At 39.4% G+C, this 27,879-nt stretch overlaps 1 protein-coding gene across 7 annotated transcripts; it reads right to left on the bottom strand.

Annotated features, from left to right (window-relative positions):
* ZIC4 (Zic family member 4) lies at positions 1 to 27,879 on the bottom strand. Of its 7 annotated transcripts, XM_054040568.1 has the most exons (5): positions 27,472 to 27,879; positions 25,626 to 25,679; positions 21,647 to 21,731; positions 14,048 to 14,659; positions 8,231 to 9,747 (listed from the first exon to the last, which is right to left on the bottom strand). In XM_054040568.1, exons 2-5 carry the CDS (start codon positions 25,659 to 25,661, stop codon positions 9,308 to 9,310), a joined length of 1,173 nt encoding a protein of 390 aa, XP_053896543.1. In that variant the 5' UTR covers positions 25,662 to 25,679; positions 27,472 to 27,879; the 3' UTR covers positions 8,231 to 9,307. The 7 variants fall into 7 exon arrangements, 6 of the variants coding, with proteins under 6 accessions (XP_053896542.1, XP_053896543.1, XP_053896544.1 ...); XR_008446317.1 differs by lacking the exons at positions 21,647 to 21,731; positions 25,626 to 25,679; positions 27,472 to 27,879 and adding exons at positions 1 to 60; positions 7,243 to 7,365 and having other exon boundaries at positions 9,423 to 9,747; positions 14,048 to 15,245; XM_054040569.1 differs by lacking the exon at positions 27,472 to 27,879 and having other exon boundaries at positions 25,528 to 25,710.

Raw genomic sequence — 27,879 nt, forward strand, 5'->3', positions numbered from 1 at the left:
CTTAAATGCATTGGCTCTGTTTGTTTCATTCATATGTTAATACACGTGATGCAGCAAAGTCTGTGCCAGGGAAGGGGAGGGAGGAAGAAAAGAAATTAAAAAACAAACAAACGAAAAACCACAAAAGGTCTAAGTTTTTATTGTGACGTCAAGTGTTGTTATACATATTGGTGGATTGATCAGAGAAGACTTTTGGATTTGCCTCTTAGTCGAGCAGTCAGTTAACCTTGCTGGATTGTTATTCCATAAAGTTTTTTTTTCTTGTATATATTAATTTTATACATGAAAATCTTACGATCTGGCAAAAGTTTCGTGAATGAGTGTGACCCTTTTGTATACAAATATTCTGAGCACCCATTTCAGAACTATCAGAGATAAAGTATCAGGATACGTATCAATAATAATCGCAATACCTTCCCCGCCCTCCCTTTTAATATAAGCATTTTATGGGCATTTCCATAAATTCTATATAAGAATAAAGGCTATAATGGGAACAAGGTGAGAAAGCTGTTAACCATTGTTTCATCAAGAAAAGGTCGTAAGTCAGGCAATTGGTGTCTGACCTGTCAGGATAAGGTATAAAGGCTTTATTCATGCAGTCGCTCACAATTTTCTCAGCTCTCACAAAAGTGTTTTTATGATTCTGTTTTCTTACCTCGTTCCTTAATTAAAAAGCTGAATGATTAGAATAGCACCTGCATAATGTCTGGACGACTGCTGCATACTAATTCAAGAGTCTTTACATCTAGTAATTATAACATAAAATCAGAGATTGAATAAAACAGAAGGATTTTGCCCCTAAAGCCCTGCTAATCCCCTTTTAAAAGAGTCTGCTGAAATAATTCAGAACAGTTTCCGGAAGTTGGATTACCGACTCTTTTTTGACTATTTACAATGAAATGATATTTCACACTTAAAGGAGTCTCTGTATTTCTACAACATTTTTTTTAAAGTTGTCCTGTTTTTTGGACAATAAAAATCAACTGACTCTTGGTTCCTTTCTTACCTAAGTTTTTTTCAGCAATTTTTGCAAGAGAGCCTCAATTTTATCAACTATTTGAAAAAGACTGAAATATCCACAGATGTAGAGAACAAAAATTTCCTTTGTGAAACTCCAGCTTTAACCATTTTATTTAACACTTCAGTACTCAAGCCTTCCCTTCCTCCCCATAATTACATAATATAACACAATTCAAGTGTAAGATCATGTAATTTTTATCTTTATGTTATATCATATCTATTTTTAAAAAAATTAACAAAAAGCAACATTTGAGATAAAAGCTAACAAAAACATATGTTAAGAAGCTAAATGTTTTAATACAGAGAGTTTTCATTTCTGCTCTAATGCCTTTATAATGAACATAGAAACATATAGTTCAAACAAATACTAAAACTGTATGACTGATCAAAAGTTTTAGAGTATTTTGACTTTCGTAAACATTGTTTTTAACCTGTCGGAGCTGTCAGGTATATAAAATCTGATCTATAGGTTGTCATTTTATAAGGACTGGAATCTGAGATGCTTGGTCTTCTAGTCAACGTCAGTGGAATCTTGGAATATAATCAGGATGTGTTGTTAACCATTAATTACTACATGAACGGAAATTGTTGTTTAGAGATTGTGTTAAATTCTTACATGGCTTATTTTAGAAACAAATGTTTACCCAACAAAGCATATATGAAGGATTCAGTTTTTATATGTTACTAGACTGATCGCACTTTTTTAGGTTTGCTACGCCTATATTCCATAATTATAACTTTTGAAGTCAATGTATAGTGCACATTACAAATAAAATGGTCCAAAACCATAATATGACTTACTAATGACATAATCTTGTTGGTAATAGTTGCATTAAAATAATCTGAAATTGGTATTTTTTACTAAAAATGTTGCCTCATAAAAAGAGGAAATACACTCGAAACGTATTTTAATACAAGTAATGAGGATTGTCCCAATTAAAGTAAAACCTGTCTGACGCTAATATTTACTTTTGCAATAGCTTACTCCAAATTTACAGTAGATAAATATTGCTGGACAATACAAACAAGATGTGTAAGATCACTTGCTGACACAGATTTAGTTTTATGCGTCTAAGAGATTGAAACAATTCAGTCATGCACCAAAACTGTTTCCATAAACTGTTGCCATAATGCTTACAACCCTTAGGTAACGTGTTTTTATTACTGTGAATATTGTCCTTCCAGTTTAATTCCGCAAAGCTTTTAAACCATCCACAAGAAAAACTACTACTGTTTCATTCAACTATAGAAACTGGGACTTTTGACAAAAAGCTTTAATTGGTTAACAGGCCCCATTATAATCATGGGAACAATGTGCTTTTGTTTGGTCTTTAAATATGTTTAGACTTTAGATACATATAGTCTTTTTTCTTGTTCATTTATTTTAATGCACTTTAATTTATACCCTAGGTATGCTATTCAGCATACAACATCCTAAAAAAGATGTGGGGTGCAAATAAACCAACATATGGCCCAGAGGTTCAGTAAAGCTGGTGCCTCTTCACAAGTCATGTGGGTGACATTGGGAACCCGACTCCCTTCACACATAAACATAATAATCGATGTCTTATCATTTTTATTTTACGTTCGCACAATTCAGACTTCTGTCGTGATCAACTTCACAGCCTACCACGCGTTTTGCTGAACCATGTTGATTTTTTTTTCAGCTTGCAAAATATAATGAGAATGGATCAGATTGAAAGTGGGCTTCCGGCCATGTGGTATTCATGGCACTTGCTGCACTGACATAAATTCAAAGAATAACGTGTGGGTAATGTATATAGATTTGATATATTTCAGACACCTACTTCTGTATAATGTAGTGGACAATCATCCAACAGCGATCGCTTTACAAAATGCACATACTGTCCAAAGATGGTACTGTGTCAGTGGGGAAAGTACTGATATATCTGTCATGTCTAAAACTATTCTTCATAGGCTAGCAGCATTCAGAACGATAGACATGTAAGAGGCGGGCATAAAGACTTCACTTAAATGTTTGACTGGATACCTGTGAGCTGAGGGTTAAGTAATATGATGCGTAAACCTAACAGTTATAAATACACTTAAAAACCATCTTTTTAATTGTAATACATTTAAGTGCGATGTCCCAAAGAGACAAAATGATCACCGAACCAATATTTATGGACAGCTCCGTGGGGTTAAATGAAGTGTATTTAACAGTATGCAGAACCTAGTTTTCCTGTCCCTTCATCTAAGTGATATATGTATGGAAACTATGGTCTTAGTTTATTTAGTTTACTGATTCATATTTTTAATCTTCATTTCCTTAACATACAAACGTTCTTTTGTTAAATGAATGGTCTTTAATTAATGCACTTGCACAATGCAGGAGCTTGCATGGGGATCGATGATAGGAAGCAACAGGGGATGAATCCCTCCAAAATGGTTTGTCAGCACTGAGAAAGAAAAGGCAATGTCTATAAAAGGACCACTAATAATGCCCACACGTCTCTCACCATGTTGTCTAAGGGGACATTCCATCCCTTGTTGACTACAGTCAAGTGTAATAACTACATGTCTTCGCTCAATCATTATAGCCCATAGAATTGTATACTTTAATTAGCATGTACTGTTAGCCCTCTTTTTTCTTTTTGTGCCAATTTTGTCATTTTTTAAAATCAGTAAATTTTCTTTCTTTCTTTCTTTCTTTCTTTCTTTCTTTCTTTCTTTCTTTCTTTCTTTCTTTCTTTCTTTCTTTTTCTCCATATTCAAAGGTATTATTTATTGACAACATTCCTGCCACAGAAAGCCAACTGTATGTCATCTCTGTGTTAGGCAACGTCTTTAAAGTTTTGCTTAAAAGATAAGCCAATGCGCATGCGCACCACTCAATAAGCGGCACGAGGACAGCTACGGTGTTCGCATAGGAGTGATGCATCATTCATAACTGGAAGAATAAGATTTAAAATGTCAAGTTTAAAAAACTCCGAGAATCCTCAAGAGGTGCTAAACTCTGTAACGTACGAAATTCAGTTTATGGGATATGCATAGCAAAACAACTTACCTTTAAATTACTTTAAATGATTAACTAATTTCAACTCAGTAAAAGGTGATCCACATTCTCTTGAGGAAGCTTATAAAAAGTGCAAGTGTAACAATGATTCCATGTTGTGCAGGGATTTCTCTGAATAAAAGAATGCATTCATCATCGATAGTTAGAAACAGCATTTTTTGTGGTAGGACCCTAATTTTTAACCATTTGTTCTTTTCAAGCATATTAATGAAATCCAAAATTAAGAAATCATTTTGAAGGAGTCTACATGCAGTTGTAATAATAATCAGCGGAGATAAAGAAAAGAAGACGAGTTTAATTATAAGGAACTTAATTATACACGTTTTTGAATTCTATAGCTCGTCTTGAAGTTTCAGGTGTAAAGAATACTATCTTAAGAGTCTAGTCAAAGAATTTTTATAAAAAATATAATTTCCATTAAAACTAAAATAATTAGCTTGAAGCTATATTAGAAACCAATAGAAACTATACCTCGCTGATCGATTATATACTAATTTAGTAGGATGTCTGCAATTGCTATTTAACCCAAATTTATAATGGAAAGAAAGAAAAAGATGTATACATAGTGTCTTTTATAAATGGCGCAGTATAACTGATACAAAGAACATTCTAAGTACATATTTGTAAATAAATGACAGAATTGATACTTTTATAAATAATTACTGCAAAAATAATCCAATTACTTAACAAATTTTAAATAATATTTTCAAACATAAAACAAAATTATTTCATCACTAAACGTGTGCTGAAAGGAAAACATAGATGATAGAGAGTTTGGAAAGATATATAATATTCCAACATTTTAATTGTTTTGACGAGTTACATTTTACGATACATTTGTGATCATTATATTTTCCCTTAAACGTAAAAAAGAGAGGATCTTCAATTAATAAAAAAGGACCCACTTCACTGCAGTTTTGCTCAGTCTTTACTTAGGCAAACTCCCATTTATATCAATGAGAATTATTAGAATTACAGGATTGGGCTCACAGCATTCTGTAGCAGCTAAAATAAAAATACACTGATGAGTTACAACTTCAGGGGATTCTTTTTACAAAAAAAAAAGTATTTAATGATCTCAAAATTTAACCCCCCCCAAATAAACCTTGATAAGGTCATTATATAATCGTACACTGTGATGCTTATAAAATGAAGATACAAAGAGATGCAGTTTGACTATCTTTACACTTACTGACAATAAAACATGGAAACATATGGAAGCCATCGGTTTTAATGCGTAACAATTTCGGTACATTGCAGTATATACATGCTTAATAGGTATCCCGAATGTTAAAATTATCAAAGCTTTTACTCTTAAGTGTATGCTGTTGCATTCATTATACTGGAAAGAAAACGCTTGCTGGTTACAGACTAGTGTTAATGAAACACTGCATTTCTGCCTTTTCACAAGAATTGCATTCCGTGCAGCAAATGTGTAGGAATAATTTATTGGACAGAAAAGTTCAGGAGATAAAATGCAGAAATGGACATCGTTTAAAACTGAGAACTATAGAGCAGTCAGGACATACATACACCTATATCTATATCTATATATCTATACACAGAGATACACATAGACACATACACATACGTATGTATGCATATACATATGATTAGATAGTTTGCCATTTTCCGTATCCTCCCGGCCCCTAAAGTTATCTTTAAAAGTTCGATTTTATCTCTTTAGAAACGGTTTAAAGCTAACGGGCAGGGTGAGTTTGACAGAAAGGAGAACAAATCGCTGACAAAGAACCTTTAACGTTTCATCAGCGTTGTTAGGACGACAAGCAGGAATTTCTCAGATAATAACTCCCACTTCAAAGATTTCTCAGCTCAATAGAAATTGGACCATCCTTTTTATTCAATCACAAGGGCTGGCACTAAAGACGACTCAACTGTTTGAATTTTTTCGTCGTGTTTATTTTTCCCCTATTCACTAGGGTACTTGGATAAAATAAACAACAAGACAATTACTGGAACAGGACTTCTAACTTTCCCGGGACCATAACCCATCGGCCATGGCCTCAGCCATGCGGATGTCAAGTTCTTCATCCCTTCAAGCACTTTCCACTTTCCAAACCTGCCACTATCAGTGTCCCCTTGGTCTGGGGACTTCCTCCACAACAGCTTCTAGTCAGGCCTTTTCCCTATTTATTTTCCAGGGAATAATGATATGATCCAAAGGTTCTTATTTACCTTGCTAGATACACCTTACACCATTAGACTAAGAAAGCTCAAGTGTCCCTTTAATTCCCCATCCTAACTTCACTGTCTGGGGACTGGGGAAGGGTGGGGGAGGAGGACACACAATATATATATTTTTTTTACACTGGAGACATTTTTGAATGGAAATGTTTGATCGTCTGGATTCTGAAAAAAAATATGTCAGCTGGTTAGAAATGCTCATGTTCTGAAGAGAGTTAGCACTAACTCAGATTATGTACATGCCCTTTATTGGCAGTCCCTCCTTTTGGTATAATGACTTCAGTGCAAAACTACCACACCAAACCCCACCTTAGGGTGAAAGCAAACAAAAACAGTCTGTTAAAGTGTATTAGGCGGAGGAAGTATATTTCTGACGAAGAGCAGATTGACTGTATTAAGCTAGCATGAAACCAAAGGTCAGTGCAAATGTATCTTAATAGACTGTCTCAAATGGAGTGTGCCTCCTTTGAAGGCCGCTTGCTATTGCTCTCCTCATTACCATAGCGATCCTAACGTGGCATGTTGATGCACCATAAAACTCACACTTTCAACCCCAAAATCAGACCCTTTGAACAACCCGAGCTTGATTAGACCTTTCTCCTTTTCTTTTCCCCCTTAAAAACCATTTCCTTGCCTTTAGAAACTCGCCATCAAATCCCAAACGCATTCTCTGACCAAGGCAGAAAGCAGAAACAAAAGTGAGCTGACGCGACGGTTCAAGCGGGCCTTTTCTTCCTGACATTCTTATCCATTTTTATTATGATCTGGAACAAGTGCCCATTCGCGTGGGTTTTGTTTACCGGAAATTAAATGAAAATGATTTAGTTCGCGTCAAACAAAAATATATACTTGTATACACAAGAAAAAGGGCCTGTTAGACGTAAATATTATGTCCTTAATGAAAAGTCTGGACGGGCTCCAGACTTTGCCTTTCACTATTTAAGTATGACTTGCCTATTGCCATAGAAATCCTAACTTACCATGAAGATTCACCCTTGCGAAGAAATACTTCTTTGTGCGAGCTTTCTTTGATGTCTAAGGCATAAGATTCAGGCTTTCAGCTGCGTCTGTCTAGATTACCTTGAGAGCAACGGGGTAGACATCTGTAACAAGCAAATGAAAAATTAAAGGTGATTAGCCTTCACATCCAAACACTTATGTAAATAAAGAAATAAAGAAATAAACAGATCTCAAGACAAGATGGAAACACCCTCTCCTTTCGCAGATGGCTTCCATACCTTTTAATTTCCACGGTATACCTTTCATGGTTTGAATAGTCAGTTGGGAACAACCGTCTTATAGTTTATATTGTTGATAACTACAACAGTTTATTTTTTAATTTGACTAGCTAATTCATTAGGTATATCTGTATACATGTTTATGTATCGTGTTTCCATTGTTTGCAATGCTTGCTAAATTAACAAGCAGCATCCGAACGAAGTTGTGTAGGTTCAAATACGTAGAACTTAGTGGCTTTTGAAGAAAATAAAGATGCACCAGAAGGATGATGATTAGGTTGTTGATCTCTTTCACAACTGTCCTTTTTTTTTTTTTTTTTTTTTTTTTTCGTGGGGCCACGTAACACTAATCCGTTACCTGACTGAACAGCTTGTAGGGGATTTTGCGCAAAATTTGAAAAAGAATGACTAGATCAGCCACTCTGTCTGCATTTAGCACGCCATAGAAACCACTTTCGGGAAATCGTATTGTTTATTTGCCTACCCTATGTGGTATTTTTAAACAGAATGAATGAATGAATGAACTAAAATTTTACCTGTAGGCAGTTGCAAGTTACTCAGTGCCAAAACAAAACAAAACAAAACAAAAAAAAAAACAAAAATAAACCAACCCAACTAAAAAACAGTATTATTTTTATCCCTAGGAGTGAATCATGTGGGTTCGGGGAGATTATAGTTTTAGGGTCTTAGATACGATGAACATTCTAAACCCATTTTATTTTGTTTTTACAAAATTTATTATTATTTTTACAAGACAAATGTTGTGCGTTGTAGACAAGACCAGCACTGATTTTACATGATTCATTCAGAGAAATTGACAACTCACAAGTCCTTTCGGATAGTCCCAGCTCCTATGGATTCAGCACAATGACGTCACCCATAACAGTTCACTCCCACCCCCCAGCGCAAGAACACGGATTTTCGTCCTCCCAAGAAATCACAAAACCCCACAATTCAACAGGAATGACACTTTCAAGGGGTGGGGAGAGAGGGAAATATGTTTATGTATTAAAAGTCATTACTAGTGTAAACTAAAATGGACAATTAATCATTAAGCCACCCTTGGGCCATTTTATTATTATTATAATTAGTGACAACTGGGAGGGGGAATATACTGCACCAGGAAAAAGGATTGAGATTCTTTACAGAGACGTCCGCTGAATTGGTTACTTAATCAAAGAATTTAATTGATCGATTTCATACAATTCGGTAACAAATAATAGTGTGTGTGTGTGCGCGCGCGTGTGTGTATATATATATATATATACACACGAGAGAGAGAGAGAGAGAGAGAGAGAGAGAGAATAGTGGGCTAACAAAACTGACAGTAAACCTCTATCACAAGATACCATCGACAATAAAACCTGTACAGCTAGAAATCCGAATTAAAACACTTTGGTTCGTTAATACACAAGATGTTTAAAATCGATGAGTTTGTAAACATATTAGAACCAGACGACCAGAGGAGTGTGTATAAGGATGCAAAAAGCAATGTGGACGGACTGAAGTTGCCTTCGCGTGTGCTTGGTACCATAAATGCAGTTTGTAACAGAGACCTGTTTAATTTATTTTACAATGTATCTTCTCTGCAGAGGCCATGTGCCAGGGCAGCGCCTCTGTCTCTTTTTTTATTCCCCGTGTGTGGTGCTCACATTATCTATGATCCCCTCGCATAAGATTGTTCCCTCTACTGTGGCAGTCTTGGTACAGTGATTCTGCATCGCAAAGGTAGCAGAGTAACAAGAGGAGACCATTCGATGAGATCCAGACTGCAGACCGTGTGAGCTATCTGATTATTGATTTATTTCTAATAATTGGGCCTGGGCTCACAGTTCGTGTAAGAAGCCTCTCCCGGGTTAGGTGACGGAGAGTTACTGGGAGGAGTTGGGATGCCACTGGCCCCCGAGCTCTGACACACGTACCATTCACTCAGGTTAGCTGCAGTTTGCGACGATGCTACTGGCTCTGCGTGAGAACAGGAAGCAGGAGGGTCCCGGCCGGAGTCCGAGGAGGGAGACACCAGGGAAGGTGTGGAGGACTCGTAGCCTGAACTCGGAGGAGGGGATTTGCAGTGCACTTTCATGTGTTTCCTCAAGGAACTGGGGTGGGTGTAGGACTTGTCGCAGCCTCTCACTTTGCAGTTGTAGGGTTTGTCGCTGGTGTGCACGTGAGAGTGCTTCTTCCTGTCACTGCTGTTGGCAAATCGTCTGTCACAGCCTTCGAATTCACATTTGAATGGTTTTTCTCCTGAAAGAATGCAATTAACGAGTACATACATTAGTAAAATGGGTGGTAGTGTTGGGGGAGGAGAAAGGGGGTTCCTTAGGGTTTTAAAACATGAAATCCCTCAGCATGCCCCTGTGATTTAAACCTTCCAAATAGCCCCGCTACACTAATCTCCCATTTCATTGTACAGACAAATAAAGAGGTGTGCTTTAAAAAACGATCTGAGCAATATATGAGAATAGAATTTAGCATAGGTGCAAATATTTTTAAACCTGATTCTTACATTATTTTTCTAAGTTTCCATTCTCTCTCTCTCTCTCTCTCTCTCTCTCTCTCTCTCACACACACACACACACACACACACACACACACACACACACACACACACACACACACACACAATTTTCACCAAAACACCAATTCATAGTTGTCCTTTCCCCCTTAGTCTAAATTGTTTGTTAAAGTGGGATTTGTGCAAGCCACAAAGAAGTCGGGTAAGGTAGAGCCCAAGTGCAGTTGCAGGCTACATGTAAACAATGTGTGCTCTGTCTGCCACAATTCAGTGTTGTGCACAGGAGTGGCCAGAAATTACATTAAGTTCATTTCTCACACTCCCAGAGGTGCACGTGGAAATTTTGCTCATGGCTTTGCTAAATCCCAGCAGCTACAGTATATTTTATATTGACTACGATCATAGCTAGCGTTTATGAATATAGATTGATTTTTTTACTGCATGTTATCTTGCCAGGTTTAAAGAACAGAGCCGTCTTAAAAGCAGGCTGACTGTGAGAGCCAATATGACGTAGCTTCAATGCGAAAGTGACTAGGCCAGTGCCAGTTGCTGTTGTTAGGGTAAAACTCTTTCACCGTACAACCATATGCGGTAATGGAGGAAATTTAAACCAGGCTTAAATCTGATGGTAATATCAAAAACACCATATACGTGTTTAGAAATACAATCGTGTTGGCTGAGTACTGCGAGAGGTTAACCTAGGGTTTTCTATACTAAGTATAGTGTATGATATATGAGGCGTGCTTTCAAGGAAATGCACCAAAGACAGTTTCAGCATTAAATTATATTACTTCTCCATAAATTATTCTACCTGATAATACACAACTGCAAAACGTGTACGCAAAAGGAGCACGAACTTTCTATTACCCGAGGTATGGGAATATTGGTTTTTTTTTTAAATAACAGAAAATTATATTAGCTTGCAAAAGAAGCCCCAAAATATAACTCTGAACTTATTTGGAGTGGATGCTCAGACAAAGCCACTGTGCACACCATCTTGCCGTACTTGGTCAAGAGGACTTAGCAGGTATCAATATTTTTGGATGTTGTAATTACTAATTTATGAATGACGCAACCTTGATTATATTTCCTTTTTGACACAAAATCGTCCTTTAATACATTAAATATCAGTATTGTAAATATTTAATGCAATTGCACGTTATAAGAGTGGGCGGAGGAAAGCTCCATATTTAAAGTAAGTCTCTTTCAGTGACTTTAAAGCCAATAATCGAGCACGATCTCTCACATACGGTAGCACTAACATTTGAATAGCAAACTAGCAAATATCTGGCATAATAATAAACAGGTTCTAAAAAACAAGATCACTGACGAAATGGTGCAACTCAGGTCCTGCAACAAAATATTTTTTCGCTCTACATATAAGTATATATTCGAACTACAGTTTTATGTAAGGAAACAGTTTGACCTTCAGCATCTTGAGCTGCGACAACAAATTAAGGATATTAGTGTAGTACAAGCAAGCAGTAAGTTAGGAGACCCCAGGGAAAGCCATCCTCATAAACATCGTGATTGTGCAAAGTGAGTTACATTCAGGTAAAATTGGGCTGCTTCCTCATTTCTCAAGTGTTGAAAAATGTTTAACTTCGCTTAACCTCTCTGATATAGTAATTAAATAGCCTTTTTCGTACAATCAGATATCAACTCAGAGATTGAAAAGGGCATCGTTTTCTCATCTGTCTGGTTTGCATTCTTTGAATGCCTCAATAACTAGCAGCAATGCGAATATTTTTTAAGTGGTCCCTTCTAAAGAGAAGGTTTTCCTATGTGTAAATATTTATACTTCAGGAAAAGACCATTTAAAACGTCCTGCATTTGCAAGGCTACATGTAAAAAGTTATAAAGGCTATAGAGAAGCCAAGAGTCTAAACCGCCATTTTAAAACCACACTTGTAGCTGTGCAAAACTGTTCAGTGACATTCAGCTTCTTGGAGATTTTGATATAATCCCCCAACTTTGAGAGTGGATTAAGGTATTTACAAAATCCTCACGGGGGAAGGGAGTAGCATAAAATTGTGAATAGCACCTCTATCAATTAAAAGTTAAAATGCATGTGTATCGCTGGGAATAGTTTCCAACCTCACACTTTTCACTATTGTTCCTAGACAGCTTAAAGGACAGGAACATGAATTCCTTCCTTCCCTACCTATTCGCTGTTGTTATAAATCAGATAATAAATATAATTTAATCGTGAAAATCCCCAAAACGCAAGAAATCCACCCGTTTCCCAGACTCAGGGAAATGCAGTCATTAATATTTGAGAAGGCAATTATTTTCCTGTTGAATTCAGAACTGTCTTCATGAATAATTTGTACAAAGTTCTATTACGATTTCAGAAACATTTTGTTTTGGACAACTTCTGGGTGTTTAATAGAAACGACGCAACCGTAAAGGCCCTGCAGGATTTTTCAGAATGCAGCAATTAGTCATTGGGCAAGTTAAAGTGAAAAGTATGTACGCACGAAATTATGTTTAATAAATCCAAACCTACGATTCCTGTTATACTCTCAACCTGCTTCCCTGATGTAGGTCAATTTCCCTAAGAATTTAACCATTTTCTGCTTCACAGACTTCAAACAGTGAGGCCGTTAAAGAGCAGTAAAAGTTTGTTTACTTAAGAAAAACACTGTAATTAAGGGATGAGCGATCCTATTTAATGGTTCTACCTGTTCTGAACTAACAAGAAGATGGCTTAAGGTATCATTTATATTATGTGGGGTCTTTTTTTACTTAAAAATAAATTATCGAAAGACTATTAGACTAATAAAACGTTAGACTATATATTTAAAACGAGCTGTGGAAAAATACTATCTTAATAGCGATGGCTACTGTAAAATTACTGCGCTATATTTAGAATACATTGATACAAAATTAGTATATTTCTCAGGCATATTGTACCTTGTTGAGCTGTAGCACAAAAAATGCAACTGCACCAGGGTCAAGGCAAACACCGACCGTGGGGGAGGGGGAGTTTTATGAACTGGAGGGCGAAAAAAATCGTTTGGCTGTAAACAGATCTTACAATAGGATTATGTAGTTTCCCTAGCAGTGCATAAGGCTGTACAGGAGGGGGTGGAAGGTGAAAAACCCTATACTGGAACAGATTTAATTTTCCGAAAAGGGCTTATTTCTTATCTTCTTCTTCAGAAAAAAGCCAGCGCCAGAGACTACAAACACCGGCTGCTAAACTAATTAATACAACTTCACAGGCTGCTTCTGTAAGTGTGAAAACTTTCTACGTGCAATTTCATTAATTATAGATGCCTTTCTGGCCGGAAGAGTTCAAACATCGCTTTGCAAAATCTTCCATCGAGTTACTTTCTTTTCTGAGAACTAGGACTAACAGATGTTTCTGACACATGTCCTAATTTCACTTAGCAGTTCTGCGAATGACATTTCAAAATGTACAGGCCGAAACAATACTATTTTTCCTCCCTAGAATAAAAACTTTCAGCTCCCCACATTTGCAAATGCACAGAGACCTTAGATGGTAATGTTCGTTAAAAATGTCACTGTTATTCAGCTCAAACATTAAAAAACTCCATCTGACCAAAACAAAACTGTTGAACGAAAAGGTTGCAGCTGTGTTATTCTCACAATGTTAGAGGCAGCAGCATCTCAGCGACATCAGTCAAAACTGACTAGACAAGCTGTAATTTCTATTGTTCACTTTTAATTTGTGAGCTTGCACAATGATTTCATTTTCTCCAACTACTTTAAACTGCCAGAGGAAAAAAATTCCCAGCCTGTGTGAATAGACGTGTAGTATTCATATCTCTCAGTATTTATAAAGATATAGATGCACAAACATTATATCAGTCTATTTAAGCTTTAGAATTTCTATACATAAATTCTGAGATTTATTCATTTTGCAAATGGAGAAAAAAGCAAACAAATCTAAGAATGTAATTAAAATAATTATTTGGTGTGCATTCATTCTCCATAACGATACACTACTTAAAGAGGACGCTGAACAAAATAAAGAAATTAAGGATAGCTTTCAATACTGACCTGTGTGAGTTCTTTTGTGTATTTTGAGATTTTCTGATCTAGCAAACACTTTCCCACAGCCTGGGAAAGGGCAGGGGAAGGGTTTTTCACCTGTGTGGACTCTGATGTGATTTACAAGTTTATATTTGGCTTTGAAAGGTTTCCCCTCTCTTGGACACTCTTCCCAGAAACATATGTGATTGGACTGCTCGGGTCCTCCAACATGCTCCACTGTGACATGAGTCACCAGCTCGTGCATTGTGGTGAAAGTTTTCGAGCATAATTTTTTGGGAGTCTGGTCCAACTCAATCCATTTACAGATGAGTTCCTGTTTGATGGGCTGCCTCATGTAACGAAAGAAAGCACCAGGGCCGTGGTGTGGAGCCAGATTCACGTTCAGATTCATGCCACCGTAGCTATGAAGCGAGGAAGCAGCAAAAGGATCGGTCCTGGAGGCTGGTACTTGAGTGAAATGTTCAGACCTGGCGTACATTTCTCCAGGTAACCCCAGTCTTATCTGTCCGTTTAGATGGCCACCTGGAGTTGCATGGGGAGGCTGCTCATGGAGTCCAGAGAACAGAGGATGATTCCCAGCTTCTGAGTGGTGGTGACCATGGTGTCCGGGGTAGCTACCTGTTGTTGAGACAAACATTCCGTGGTGAGAACTTGTAGCAGTGTGTTGCTCAGTTAGCCCTGGCATGACTGGAGCTGTCAGATCTCTGCGTATTAAGAAGTCCCTACCTGCTGAAATAGCCTGAGCTGTGCGAGACACTGGGTAAGGGACTGCTGTTGACTGCGCCGGGCCAAACGTTCCTGTTTGACTAGAGACCACCTCAGCTTGGCCTGCCATATGATGATGGTGGTGGTGGTGGTGGTACTGGTGGTGAGGATGAGGATGAGGGGCAGGGCTGAGTTTAAGGGCCGCAGGGTGGTGAGGATGATGATGATGATGGTGGTGGTGGTGGTGGTGGTGCCCCATGTGTTCAGGCCGGAATGGACTCGGCCCTAGGCGGGATTCCGCGGCGTACTCCCCAGGGTGCGTGGGAGCCACTGAGTGGGGATGCCCGGCGAAGCCCGGGAAGCCTGTCATGCTCTGAGGGGGGTGGAGATGATGATGGTGGTGATGAGCCCCTGCCAAGTGTACTAATCTCAGCGCCGTGTTCCGTTTGGAGAGTGCAGCAGGGTCCATCACTGGGCTCCCCAAAGCAACCATGCTCATTAGCTTCTAATTCTAAAAAGTCACCTGACAGCGGGGAGGAGAGAGACAGAGACAGAGAGAGGCGAAACTTTTTTCCCCCAAAGTTTTTTTTTGGGGGGGGGAAGAGGAGGAGAGGGGCTGGGGCTGGTTTGGTTTTTGTTTTTGTTTTTTTGTTTTCCTGTTCCCTCCCCCCCTTTTAATGCCTACGTGGAATCCTATACGCTTGAGAGGCAGCAGCAGGACGCTGGGAGGCTGCTGAATAGAAATTCATGGACACGGCGCCAGCCCAGAGAGCGAAACAATCACCGCGCGCTCTCATTGGCCACAGCCTGCTCGCTGACGTCAGCGATGACAGGCCCGGCTTCAGACTGAAAAGCTTTATCAGAGTGCATGTGTGTGGAGGGGGCAGGGGGTGGACGGAGCTACGCAGGCGCTAACCGGGGGGCGCCCCCTTCTCCGCTAAAAGCCTCCCTCCCCCCCTGTGCCTCGCTAGCGAGCAATGCCCGGCGCTGGCTCCCCGCATTTTGGTTTCTAGCTGCTTTTCACAGAGAGCGCAGGGCAGGGCCGGCCGCGGCGGCAACCTCCTGGTCCTGGCCCTGGCCCTGGCCCAGCCCCGGCTCCTCGCTGGCGCTTAGCGGCAATGAGCGGCGGTAGCCGAAGGAGGAGCCAGTCCAAGGGAAAGCAGCTCCAGCCGCGCTGCCGATCGTGCTCGAGGTGCCCGCTCGCTGGTTCCTCCTCCCCGCGCTCTGCCCTTCGCCCCGGGGAGGCCGATCGGCAGCCGGAAGCCTCTGCACTTCGAAACCCGTCTGCTTCCTTGGCTAGCTCCGCCGCTCGCCCGGACCTAGCCTCCCCCCGCCGCCAAGCAGCCTCCCCCGCGCCCGCGCTCTCCCCCGAGCCCCTCCAGAGCCACCAGCCGGCACGTAGCGGCAAACCGCGGCTGCCTTCGGAACAAGTTGCCTGGTTGGCCGCTCGCGCGCCCGTTGCTTTGTTAAGTCGCAGGGTGACTTAAAGTGCAGCTCGCAACTCTTCGCAGCAACAAAGATGGGCTGGGGCTTCCCGTAAGTTCCGTGATCCAGCCACACAAAACGCCCGGGGAAACGGGGCGGGGGGAGGCAGGAGGGGAGACAGGTCCTGAGCCTGCACCATCTACCCTCCCTCCTTCCCCCACTCCAGGTCACTATCTCAAGTTTTGAATAAAGAGCGCGGTTGCACTTTTGTCTCGGTTTGTGAAATCCTACTGAAGTATCCATCTCCTGCCTGAAGGTCATTCCCGAAGGAAGAAGGGAAGCAGGGGGCTCCTTCAGTCTCCCTTGGGTAGCGTCCTTTGTGGGAGCAAGTTTTTATTGATGAAACTTAATGCTCAGATTCAGCTCTGATGCTTCGTTAGGATTCCTCCCCTCCCCATCATTTTGACTCCTGTTTATTTATAGCACACACAAATCTTTCCCATGTACGAGCATTTCAAGGGCCTTTTCTCAAACTGAAAGGAGGACAATGCGAGGGGACGAGCTCTGCATACAGAACACATCATGGGAAGCAGAGCTGGGCAACTCTTTACATTTCTGACACTTGTTGACAGCACAGATAACTGGTCTTTCTACTTGAGAAATAGTAGTTAAGCGACACTAGAGTCTTACTTCCTAAGATTACACAATTTGGCTAGTTCTGGGAGTATTATATCTTTATACCAAATCTTAGAAAGGATTCTTGGAGGAATCCCACGCCACATATTTAAATGTCAACAGTTATTTTGTTAATGGCTGCTGGAGTAATATGATAAATCATTACATTAAGAATGAAACCGAGTATTTAACTCAGAAAAGGGAATAATATCCCTCTCTCTTTCTCTCTCTCTCTCTCTTTCCACTTACAGAATTGTACAATCTAACCACCATCTTTCGATTTTAAGAAAAGTCCTTAAATACATATAAAGTACTCTCTCCTATTTTTATACTCCTTAGAAGAAAGAAAATATATTGGCTGTAGGATTTACATTGTTAATGATGAAAGTATAGTCTAGAGTTTCTGGCTTTATGCACTGAGGCCTTATAGATTTAGTAAAGCTTAGAGCTTCAGCACAGGAGAAAGCCTCTACTTATTTTTTTTTAAGAAGAGTATTGTGAGTTAAAAAAAAAAATCCTGGAGAAAGACAGTGGAAACAGTGCGTCAGTTTTGGGAAAGAAAAAGATAACAATAAATATCTTTCTATAAGGTCATCACAAAATTCAATAGTCATAAATAGTATTCGCTCAATAACAGAAATACTTTTTAAAAATAAAACAACAAATGAATATATATTTTCACATTGTTACAATTTTTATTTATTGACTTCCTATTAACTTGTCTATGGACACTTTATAATATTGACTCTACATCTGGAATTAGAAACCCCCAATGCAATTTAATAAGTTAAGACGCATAATTTTGCATTTCCATAAAAGTTTAACAATTGCTAACTACGTCTGTAAACGATCATCTTTATGTTAAGTAGTAAACCAAGATAACGGTTGGCATGTTAATACCTAAACCGCGCTATTCTCATAACACAGGCAACTCGCCAATGACTTGTAATCATAAGTTTAAAGTGTAGGACATACGTAATTATATATGGGACATTTTTATTACTGCTTTGCATAGCGAGCGTTGGCTACGGTTACATATTTTTGGAATGAGCCTGGATTTGACTCTGTTTTATGTAACACAAAGCTAATATTTAGCTAGATCGTTGTGTTTACATTACTGTGTACATATTTTTGACTTGAGATGATGAAAAATGACACATGATACAATTAGTTATCCATCCTTACATAACATGTTTACTCAGGCATTTTAAATCACACACCAGCAGTTAGCGCCACAACATCTTAACTTTCAAGTCTATTTGCACTAAGTAATGCATTTGACATTCCTATTCCTGCCCATCTCAATAGGAGTGCACAGAAGAGATAAACGTTAGGAATTATTAATCTGCTACTTACAAATATACTGAGAGTGTGACTTCCAAATATAGCTGTTTCCTCATACCTCCTTAAAACACTTCATCTCTACATACTTGTTATCCATCAATTCTGACACTTCTCAGTCAAGGGAGAAAACATCTGGAACAGTTTATCAATTAAAAATGTTATCACCAGTTTGCCTAGGCTATTTTAAAATATTGTGATGGTTTCCTGTCAAACACTATTGGCTCTGTTCGGCCCTTACTTAAATCCTGAAGTCTTTTTTTTCTTCTTCATGGATCGAATGAAAAAAAGTGCCACTCGGTGTCTCTCTCATTATATTAGGTGAAGTTAGTATTTTCACTCCTATAATTTGTTGTGTACCTTGGGAGTTCTACTAGTGTGTGTGTGGAGGAGAAGGGGGGGGGGGGGGGGAGACGCGCACATGACTAAGGGAAGGCGGAGAGATTAGGAAAGAGGAGGAGGACCTGGCCAAAATCGGCAAAGTTACACATCTCTTGCAGAATGTTTTGAAAACGTGAGTGCTTGTTAATGCAGGCCTTTGGCAGTTTGACCTCGTCTGACCACCACTCACTCAACTGATTACTTAGATCTCGTTAATCCCGTCTGCAATATGAGCCATGTTTTACCAGATAATCCATACTGTATGGGCTATGCCTTAAATATATGAAGCCTCCTATATCCCCTTGCCACATTAGGTTTGCAGGGCTACTCTACCAATTTAGATTTTGAAACCAACATGGCAATTGCAGGGGAATTCCTCTTCTCTACAAATACTGAAGTTCACGGACTTGGTAACTCTAAACCCTTTACAAGGAGTCTGCAGGGATAACAATAATTGCACAATACTTTTTTATATCCTGAAACGGAGATATCACAAGAAGGCGTGGGGAACCCAAACATCAGACAGTGTTATTGGAGGGTTGTTGTTGTTACAGGGGGCTGGCATGTGAAGAACTCCATTGTTCTTCTTGTCCCATCACCCGAGGGCCAATGCCACAAAGGGTGTCCAAGAGATAACATTTGGAGCTTTAGAAGTGGCAACACCAGGAATCAGCACTTGTAGACTGATTAATCAGTTTCCCCATCTATTTCCTATACATCTAAGCGGTTACTGTGTATTAGCCCCTGGTGAATACTTCCTAGTTGTGTTAGAATGCTCTGTAAAGGGTACATGTTGAAATAAGGTGTTCACGGATTCTTTCCCTAATAAAATCAGAGAATCAACATTTGATTGCATTACAGTAATTAAATGAATAAACTGTGAAACCAGGCTATCAGGTCAGGAGAAACCAAAAGCTGGGGTGCTGGAACAATTTTTATAGTGGGGGTGGTGCTGAGAGCCATTGAACGAATGGGTAAACCCTGTATATAATGGAAACCATTTCAAGCCAGGGCACGTTCCGGCAGCACCCCCCCAGCACCCCTAGTTCCAGCACATATGTCAAAAGCTTCCCCTACCACAGAGTAGACAGTAGGAGTGATACATGATTAACACAAATAAGAGCCTGAATCAATAAACTGGAGCACAGTTTGGGGAAAAGACATCTATACTACATATCGAGTATAGTATATTGGGAATCAGCTGCAAAAGTTGAACAAAACACTATTTTTTTCTTCTATAGTTGTACAAATATAAAAATAATTTCACACACATAAAAAGTGAATGTGTGTAGTATTTTGTGTGTTTCTCCCATCTGTGCCTGTCCCTCGACACCTTTAGCAAAATCAGATATGGTGACGATTTGAAAGCCTAATTATCCCCCAAACTTTAGTTTACTGAATTTGTCTCTCAGGGTTTAGTTTAGCTTCCATTTTTCGTGCAATCAAGAGAATGAACAAAAACCCCTCATCCTCTCCTACACACTAAATTGCTACAATCTAACTGCTGTAGCTATATAGGAGCTAAAATGTACTGTACAGTAGTTTGACTAAAAACAGGAATCGATGCAACAATATACATTATTTGTGGTCAGATCTTCTTAATAGTAATAGATTTACAGCTCCACTCTATTTTAGTTTTATTTCAGTATAAATATATACTCATATTTTCTAGTAAATCTAGCGTTATTCATGATCAATGCCAAACACTCTTCTTGATGTGCATGTCAGCTTTGCCACATAAAAAGAGTGGACATTTGTAATATACTCTCTACCTTGGGGCCAAATTCTGCTCTCACATACACTAGTGCCAACCGCGCTGGCTTTCTACTGTCCTCTTCAATGGCGTTTGTATGGCCGTATCTGAGCAGATTCTGTCCTTTAGTTTTTTGTTAGGTCACCAAAATTTCTCTAGACAATCCACTGTTGAGGTACCTGAAACTTTTCAGTTAGTTCTATGGAATATATCTTACTGTCTGTTAAATAGCAACCTTTTTGAAATGGGTACTATTAGCTAAAACTTCTATTTATCGTCATTAATTGTTTAACTTGCGATTTTAAACCTCAGGCTTTATCTGTGAAAAATAAGGATTAATCGCGATTTGAAAATCCTAATTGTAATATTTACTATGGAAATGGAAAGGTCAAGAACAACTAGCAGAATTCACCGAAGAGTTATGTTAACCTATTCCTTGATTATTAATATCGGATTTGGGGCTACAAATTTCATAAGTATACTGAGTCTTAAGACGGAGATGAAATAATCATTAAAACTAAGAGCTGATGCAAGGGATACACATAACTGCAGCAAAATAATATTTGGATACACTGTCAAAATGCATATCAAGAGGTATTGTTTAGAGAGAAGTTGCTAAGGGAAATTTTCAAAGGGGAAAGAGAACATTTCATGGAATTCGAATATATTTCTCTTTTGTTACTAGTTAATTTTTCTTTTCTTTTAGTCCGATCAATTTGCTTCAGGATGTTCTAGAGTGTATGGAAAATCCAGAAGCCAAAGGGGTAAGTGAAGGCACTTTGGTTGTATGTGTGTGTGTTCCCCACATTTTAGAAACTAGAGGTACCCAAGATAAACCAAATCATATGCTTAGTTTAAATAGAATATATCATTCAATACCTCAAGATTAAGGTATTCCTGTCAGATAAGATGTCAGTCACTAACTCCTTAAAGCTTGGTAGCCACCACATTGTGAAAGCCTGCTATCCCTGGTAAAGATGATACATATCATGTAAACCCCATCAACAAGATCAAAGTCTTCTGCTTTAATAGGATCCAATACATGTCAAACCTCATTCCAATCAAATCGTCCGTAAATGAATTCAAGATGAATATGTCATAGAATAATGTGACAGTGCAATCACATAGGGTCAGGGGTTGTTGTTTCAATGAGAGAGTCGTCAAATATTAATTCTAGAACCTCCAAATGAATAGGCATTGAGCAGGATTAGGCAGCTGCTGGTGGGGCGTTGTGTCACTGATTTGTGTTTATGCTAGTACGTTAAACACTAAGCTGAAAAAAATATTGTCTCCCTTGAACTGAAAAAAGGCATATTTTAACTTACTTGACTTTTCCAGGATGTTTCTGTAAAGTCGTTTTCTTTTCCTCATTACCAGAGAAGTCTTGTGTCTCATTTCCTGACTTTGTCCCTGTTCGGGAAGAGGGGAGAAAAGTTTCGAGTAAAAACATGTATATATGTTATAAAATGGCTGTCTGGGTACATGATTCGAGAATCATGTAAAAAGACACTTTTAAAAAGAAACGGGCATCTAAGTCTCATGGAACTCAGTTTTTCTTTGACCCTTCAAATATTGCAGAGGCAAAAATGGAGGCTTCCCCAAAATGCTCGCACATGTTTTACAGAGCAATGAGGTTTCTATGGTTGATTTTTAAAAATCTATGAAAGGACATCTTTTCAACTCTGCTTTGATCTGGCATTCACCTTCTGGCAGTGCATTTTTAAGGCGAGTTACTACCAACTTGGATATATTCTGTACTTTTCACTTCTGAAAATTTCGTCCTGTTTGCAAGACTCCTGCCCAAGTTGTTGTCTCCGTTTTTAATTGTATCAATACAGATTAATATTACAAAGTTGATACTTTTCACTGTATATGATTTCGACTCCTCTCTGTGTAAAACTGTCACTGCTCATAACTTTTACACAACTTTGTACCTCTTTAATCTAGCAGTGAGAAGTACGAATAATACGGAATGCTTACTTGATTTTCGGTGTAATATTTGAATCAGGATTTTTAACGTTTAAATGCAAGTTTGAATTTTTGAAGTGTTGAGTTTATGATGTTATAAACGAAGTAGGAATCGGAAATCACTTCGATCACATGAACTTTCCTTTAGTATATCAGGATGGAAGTATAAAAAAAGCAACGCGAAGACCAATAACGGATCTCATTAATTACAGTTGCTCATGAGGCTATAATGGATATTCTCAATCTTTTAAAAAATAATGTTACTTCCTCTTCAGCATTGTTACCACTGGGATGAAAATTAGTGTGGGAATAAAGAGAACCATAAAACCTATTCAGGAGCTTTAACATAAAATTTCCAAACTTTCACACATGATTATTAAAATAGATCAATAAAGGCTGCTTTTTTACCGGGCGGACTTTTAAACGTTGTTCTTTACTGGTAAGGACATAGAATTGGAAATGTTGGAATAGTTTAATAGTCAAATAGCCAGGGGAAAAAGAGTTTAACTTGTTGAAACCTGACCAAAATAATGAAGTGTTGTATTTAGTATTTGAATGGTCTCCATGTGACATTTTGTTTGAAACTAAATATTAGTTAAAAAAAACCTGGCTTCTAATCTTTCGCGCCTTTCTCACGTGAGTAGTCCCTCTGGCTGAGTAAAGAGAGCAAGATTGTCCCATTATTTATGATGAATAACACTAACCTTTTTATAACTATTGATTCAAATATATTCTTCCTAGTTAACAGTCATCAACAGGACATAAGTTAAGATTAACTGTTAATCGTGCCTATTCTATTAGGTGCTCACCCCTATGCCTTTTCTGCTCTACAAAATTTTAACAATATTTACGTTCTTCTCTTAGGCTGTTAATGTACTGAATAGCAATTGGTGCTTATATCTATAGTGAAATGTGTGTGTGTGTGTGTGTTATTTGACCTCTAGAAAACTTTGACTTCTGATACGGGTCAAAGGTGCTGACCGAACACTTCCATACTAAAACTAGTTAGTCTGTAAGCAAATATTGTTTGAAACATGGCTGTGATTCAGCGGGCTACTACAACAGCAGTTTTATCAAAACTAGCACGAGGCTCAGCGGCCCACAGCAAACACATCTCTGGAATACCAGGCAAAATTTAAATGTCCTTTTATGAGTTATTACAGTCTTAATACACACACCTCAAATAATATCAGATGCAAAGACATGTCTTTTCATCCCCATTTACCATCCATGGAAACCTTTACTTACCTCACCTGTTCAAGGAAATGGGATGAAGATTTAATGTTTGCCTTCAAGATTTGAACGGATCTTGTTCTTTTTAAGTAAGTTAATATGCATGATTCAGGATAGCAGCAAGCCTAAACTGTTCAAATAGAATCTCCCAAGGAGAGATTCTCCTCCGGGGTTTGGCCGTGAGCATATTTCATGGGTATTCAAGCTATTCTGGAAAACAAGGGGTGTATAGAACAGTCAGGGTGGATAATTAAAAATAAAAGATGGAATTAAAGCATGGGGGCGGGCGATCAGATATGATTAATCATTAGAATGAGAGGAAAGAGAAGAAACAGCAAACATTTGTCTATTTGTCCTGCCCCAGGTTAGACACTGAAACCACGCATTGTGCTGGATGCTCTGGGTCTGGCACATGTTGTCGGTCGCAGGTCAGAGGTCAAACTCTAGGGTATTTCCAAAGTCGGCGACTTCAAGAGCTTTAGCCTTCACTTACGCAAACTGATTAACTACATTTCCAACTGTAGGCAAGAAAATTAACGCCTAACGTCTATCGCGGTTTGGAGGCATTGTCAGACCTCAAGGGGGACTTGTTTTACAGCTGAATGCGAGGGGAGTCTGTTTGCAGGAACCACCTCTCTGCAAACTTGCCAGTTTCCTTTAATTCACGAAACCCCAAACGTTTCTCATCAATCAGTTACCAAACCACTCGCCTTACGCGCGTGTGGGTAACACAGGGAATCTGCAGGCGTTTCTTTTGATTTGAGTTGATTTGGAAGAGAAATGTTACTAGAAGGTTGCACTTTGGCAGTGCAAGCAAAACAAACAGGTCAGTCAGCGAAGAACAGGGATGGGAGCCCTTCCCAAGGAAGGCTCTCAATTAGGGGTTTCTATTGTCAAAGCTCGGAAGTCTAGTAGCTTGTCCACTAGACCTTTTCCAGGAGACAGTTAACCCTTTCACTGCTCAGATAGGAAAGAAACTGCGAAAGAAAAGCAGCACCATAGCAATGAATGCTCAACGGACAAACCCAGGAGGAGAATCTGACTTCCTCTTGCCGTACCTCCCTCCTGCAAATACTTTCCTTTTTACTGCAGCCCCAGGCAAGGCTGAGCTGCTCTGTGGGAAAGGAGCAAATCCCCCCCTCTGCCATCCATCCAGGGCTTACAATCGGGCAGCCCCCGAGTGCATCCGCCTGGAAATGTGCAGTCCCAGCCCTTCCAAGCAGCGAGCATTCTGCTGTTTGTGGCTGTCCGGCAGCCACTGTCCTTAGCAAGCAGCCTTCTCCCTGGGGCTGGTCTATCTATCCCTCTCCCCCAGGCTTGCCCGGCTCGGTCTCCTGCTCCTCAGCAGTGGGTGCAGAGAATCTCCTTTCCCTCCTGTCCCAGTGAGGGGGGAGAAACCCCTTCGCCATCCCTGTTGGGGAGGGGGGAAGGAGGGCAGGCGGGAGAAGCTACTTTCTCCTGTCCCGTTGGGTGCGCAGAACCCTTCCCCTCGCTGCCTCCTCGGAAGTGGGGTTTCTGTGGGGTTGGAGAGTCACCTTCTTTCTGTCCGAGCTGAGGCAGAGAAGCCCCTTCCTCCTCTCCCATAGGTGCGAAAAATCCCCTTTCCCTGGTGCCTCTGGATCCCAGCTTACGGGGAGAAGAAGCCCCTTTGTACTGTGCAGAGAAGTCCCCTATCCAGCCCTGTGAGGGGGAAGAAGCCTCTTGCCCTTAGCCCAGTGGTAAGTGGGTATCAAGCCCCCTTCCCAGTCCCAGTAGGTACCAGGCTATTTCCCCTTGCCGAGGTATGCCAAGCCTTTTCCCACGTGGGTGAGTAGATGCCAAGCCACTTCCTCAGTGGGTGAATGGGCGCCAGTCCCTTTTCTGAGTGGGTGCCAAACCACTTCCCATGCGAGCTAGAGGTTGCCAAGCCCCTGTTGGTGAGTGGGTGTCCAACCCGTTTCCTTGTGGGTGAGTGGGTGCCAAGAACTTTCCTTGCCCGCCCGTGCCTCCCCCCGAATTCACTTACCCCACTCCACCTGTTGAAGAGATTCCCTCATTTCTGCACATCATTTCTGGGCTGACAAAAAGGGGTGGGGGTGGAAAAGAGAGACAACAAAACAGCACCTCTTTGGCGGTTCCAGCGAGGCGGTCATCCTTCATTTCTTCTTTTCTTGCTTTCTGGAAGCAGTTAGGGAATGTATGATGAAACAGAAATGAGCCGTCAGGAGGATATTTTAATGGCTTATATGTCACGTTGGTGCATGTGGCTTTGAACTGGAGCAGCTTTCGTTTCCTGCAGAGAGCGCGCCGCAAATCCCACTTGATAACTTCTACAACCCACAACTTTTTTTTTTAACATTCACTCTTACTCTGTATATTTAGACACGGTTCCTAAAAATATCCCCTTGTCAGCCTTCCCGTTATATTTTATACGGACTTGAGATTATTTGGTTTTCTTTGCAATTTGGAGGTAGTCTAAAGAATGGTTGATTGCTCTCCTAGTGTCACTGCCTTGTAGATTTCACATTATGGACTAAGCATACCAGAGAACCTTGTAGTGTATGCTGGTATTTTTAGCAGAAAACATACATGGTAATATAACATACATCTAAAGATGTAAGAACACACACACACACAAACACACATAGTTGGTTTAGACCTGTTGCTATAAATCATCGTAAATGTAATTTCTTCACATTTATTTCACAAAATAAGGGCAAAAACGCAGCTCCAGCTAATAAAAGGAATTATTCAGACGTGCTAGATCCAAAAGTAATTACCGGATAAAAGTGCACTGAAAATCATCTTAATTGACTGAATCCATGCAAACTACATATACACCTAATGTTCAGCGATGGATTTAGCACTGCATTTCAAATTGTTGTTGTTTTTTTTAAAAAAAAACTTGTCATTTTTTATTACTTTAAATGTGCAGCCCTGATAATGACAATGAGAAATATGCAAGCGATATCTATTTTTATCGGTTTCACCAGTACCTGCGGTGGTGATTGCTTCCTAACGCCTTTATATTTTCAGTTGAAGAGTTAGAAGTTTCTTTGTTCAGGAATAAGAGTTTGAGGAGCTCAGATTTAGCTCCGAATAAGCCAAATGAAGTACTGAACAAAGGGTAAATTGAAGGATTCCGACTCTCAGCTAGCTTTTTGTGTTTTCGTTACTAGAAATAATTAGATCTAATGAATATGTAGGCGACTGAGTAAATAAATAATCTGCCATTTTTAAATATATATATATGTTCTCCGTAAAATGAAATCTGACATTTTATGCCCGAGCATCGTTTAAAATAATGTACAAATGTTGCTTAGCTTAATTGATTGAGTCACAAAGATTTTCTGCTTTTAAGTACCATACTTATACCTTTCAACAATCATTTTAATATATAGTCAATGACTCTTTGTAGCAAGAACAAAAAGGAACTATTCGCAGTTTTTCAATAGACTTTGAGCTGGGGAAAGACAGGTTAATCGAGGGTTGCATCTAGAAAACAACCAAGTGTTGTATGTTTGCACTGAATCCAAATGTCTGCATTTTTCTAACTAAATCAAAGGGAGTGTTATTTCTTTTTCTGCTCACTCATCTGAAGGTAAGTAAATTTTCTCTGGCGATCAAAAGCCTGGTCAGCAACAAAGACACCGCCTGCTTTTTCCACCGTCCTGGTGTGGCAAGTTGAGGAATTTCAATAACTGTGACAAGGGTGACTGATTTGTGAACTAGAAAAGGTTTGAATGTCAGAAAATTTACATTGCTCCTATCTATCGAGGATTTTAAATAAATTAAAAAAAAAAAGTCTCCGGGAGCTTCATGCAGCACAGAAGAAACAATGTAGCTTTGGGAAATTTACAGTTTTACCTGAATGAAAGAGATCCCGCGGGAAAAAAAAGGAAAGAATAACAAATAAGGAGGGGGGGGGGAAACAACAATAAAAAGTAGAAAGTTAAGAGTTCTCACCCACCTGCGTTCTGATGGGTGCAGAAAACAAGAGTTATTTCAGAAAACTGATGGGCTGTTACCCAGAGAAATCACGCCTGTTGTTTAAAAATAAAATCGAATGCAATCAGCACAAACTCTGGAGGGCTTCAATTACAAACAAGGAGAAAGCACAACTTCAAAAGAAACAAGTCACAAAAGGTCTTCCCTTTTCAAACCCTAAAAAGTTGTGCAGTGTTGTTAAAAAAATCAGGAAATCATTGTGATCATCATTAGTATTATTATGGAGAAGAGAGGGGGGAAAACAATAACAAGAAGAATAATCAAGGCTAAGATTATTTTAGCAGCCATTCAAAAAGATACGTTTGAAATATTTGCGTGCAAAAAATATTGGGCTTGATAAAAAACAAAACAAAACAAAAAAAACAAAAAG

Source organism: Malaclemys terrapin, chromosome 9, assembly GCF_027887155.1.
Source record: "Malaclemys terrapin pileata isolate rMalTer1 chromosome 9, rMalTer1.hap1, whole genome shotgun sequence".
Taxonomy (NCBI): domain Eukaryota; kingdom Metazoa; phylum Chordata; order Testudines; family Emydidae; genus Malaclemys; species Malaclemys terrapin.

Excerpts from the sequence above, each read along its gene's own strand:
- ZIC4 (XM_054040566.1), bottom strand. The coding sequence starts at position 15,245 with ATGAGCATGGTTGCTTTGGGGAGCCCAGTGATGGACCCTGCTGCACTC. Across the intron at positions 9,748-14,047 it reads ACACAAAAGAACTCACACAG|GAGAAAAACCATTCAAATGT; the intron begins GTCAGTATTGAA and ends GCATTCTTTCAG.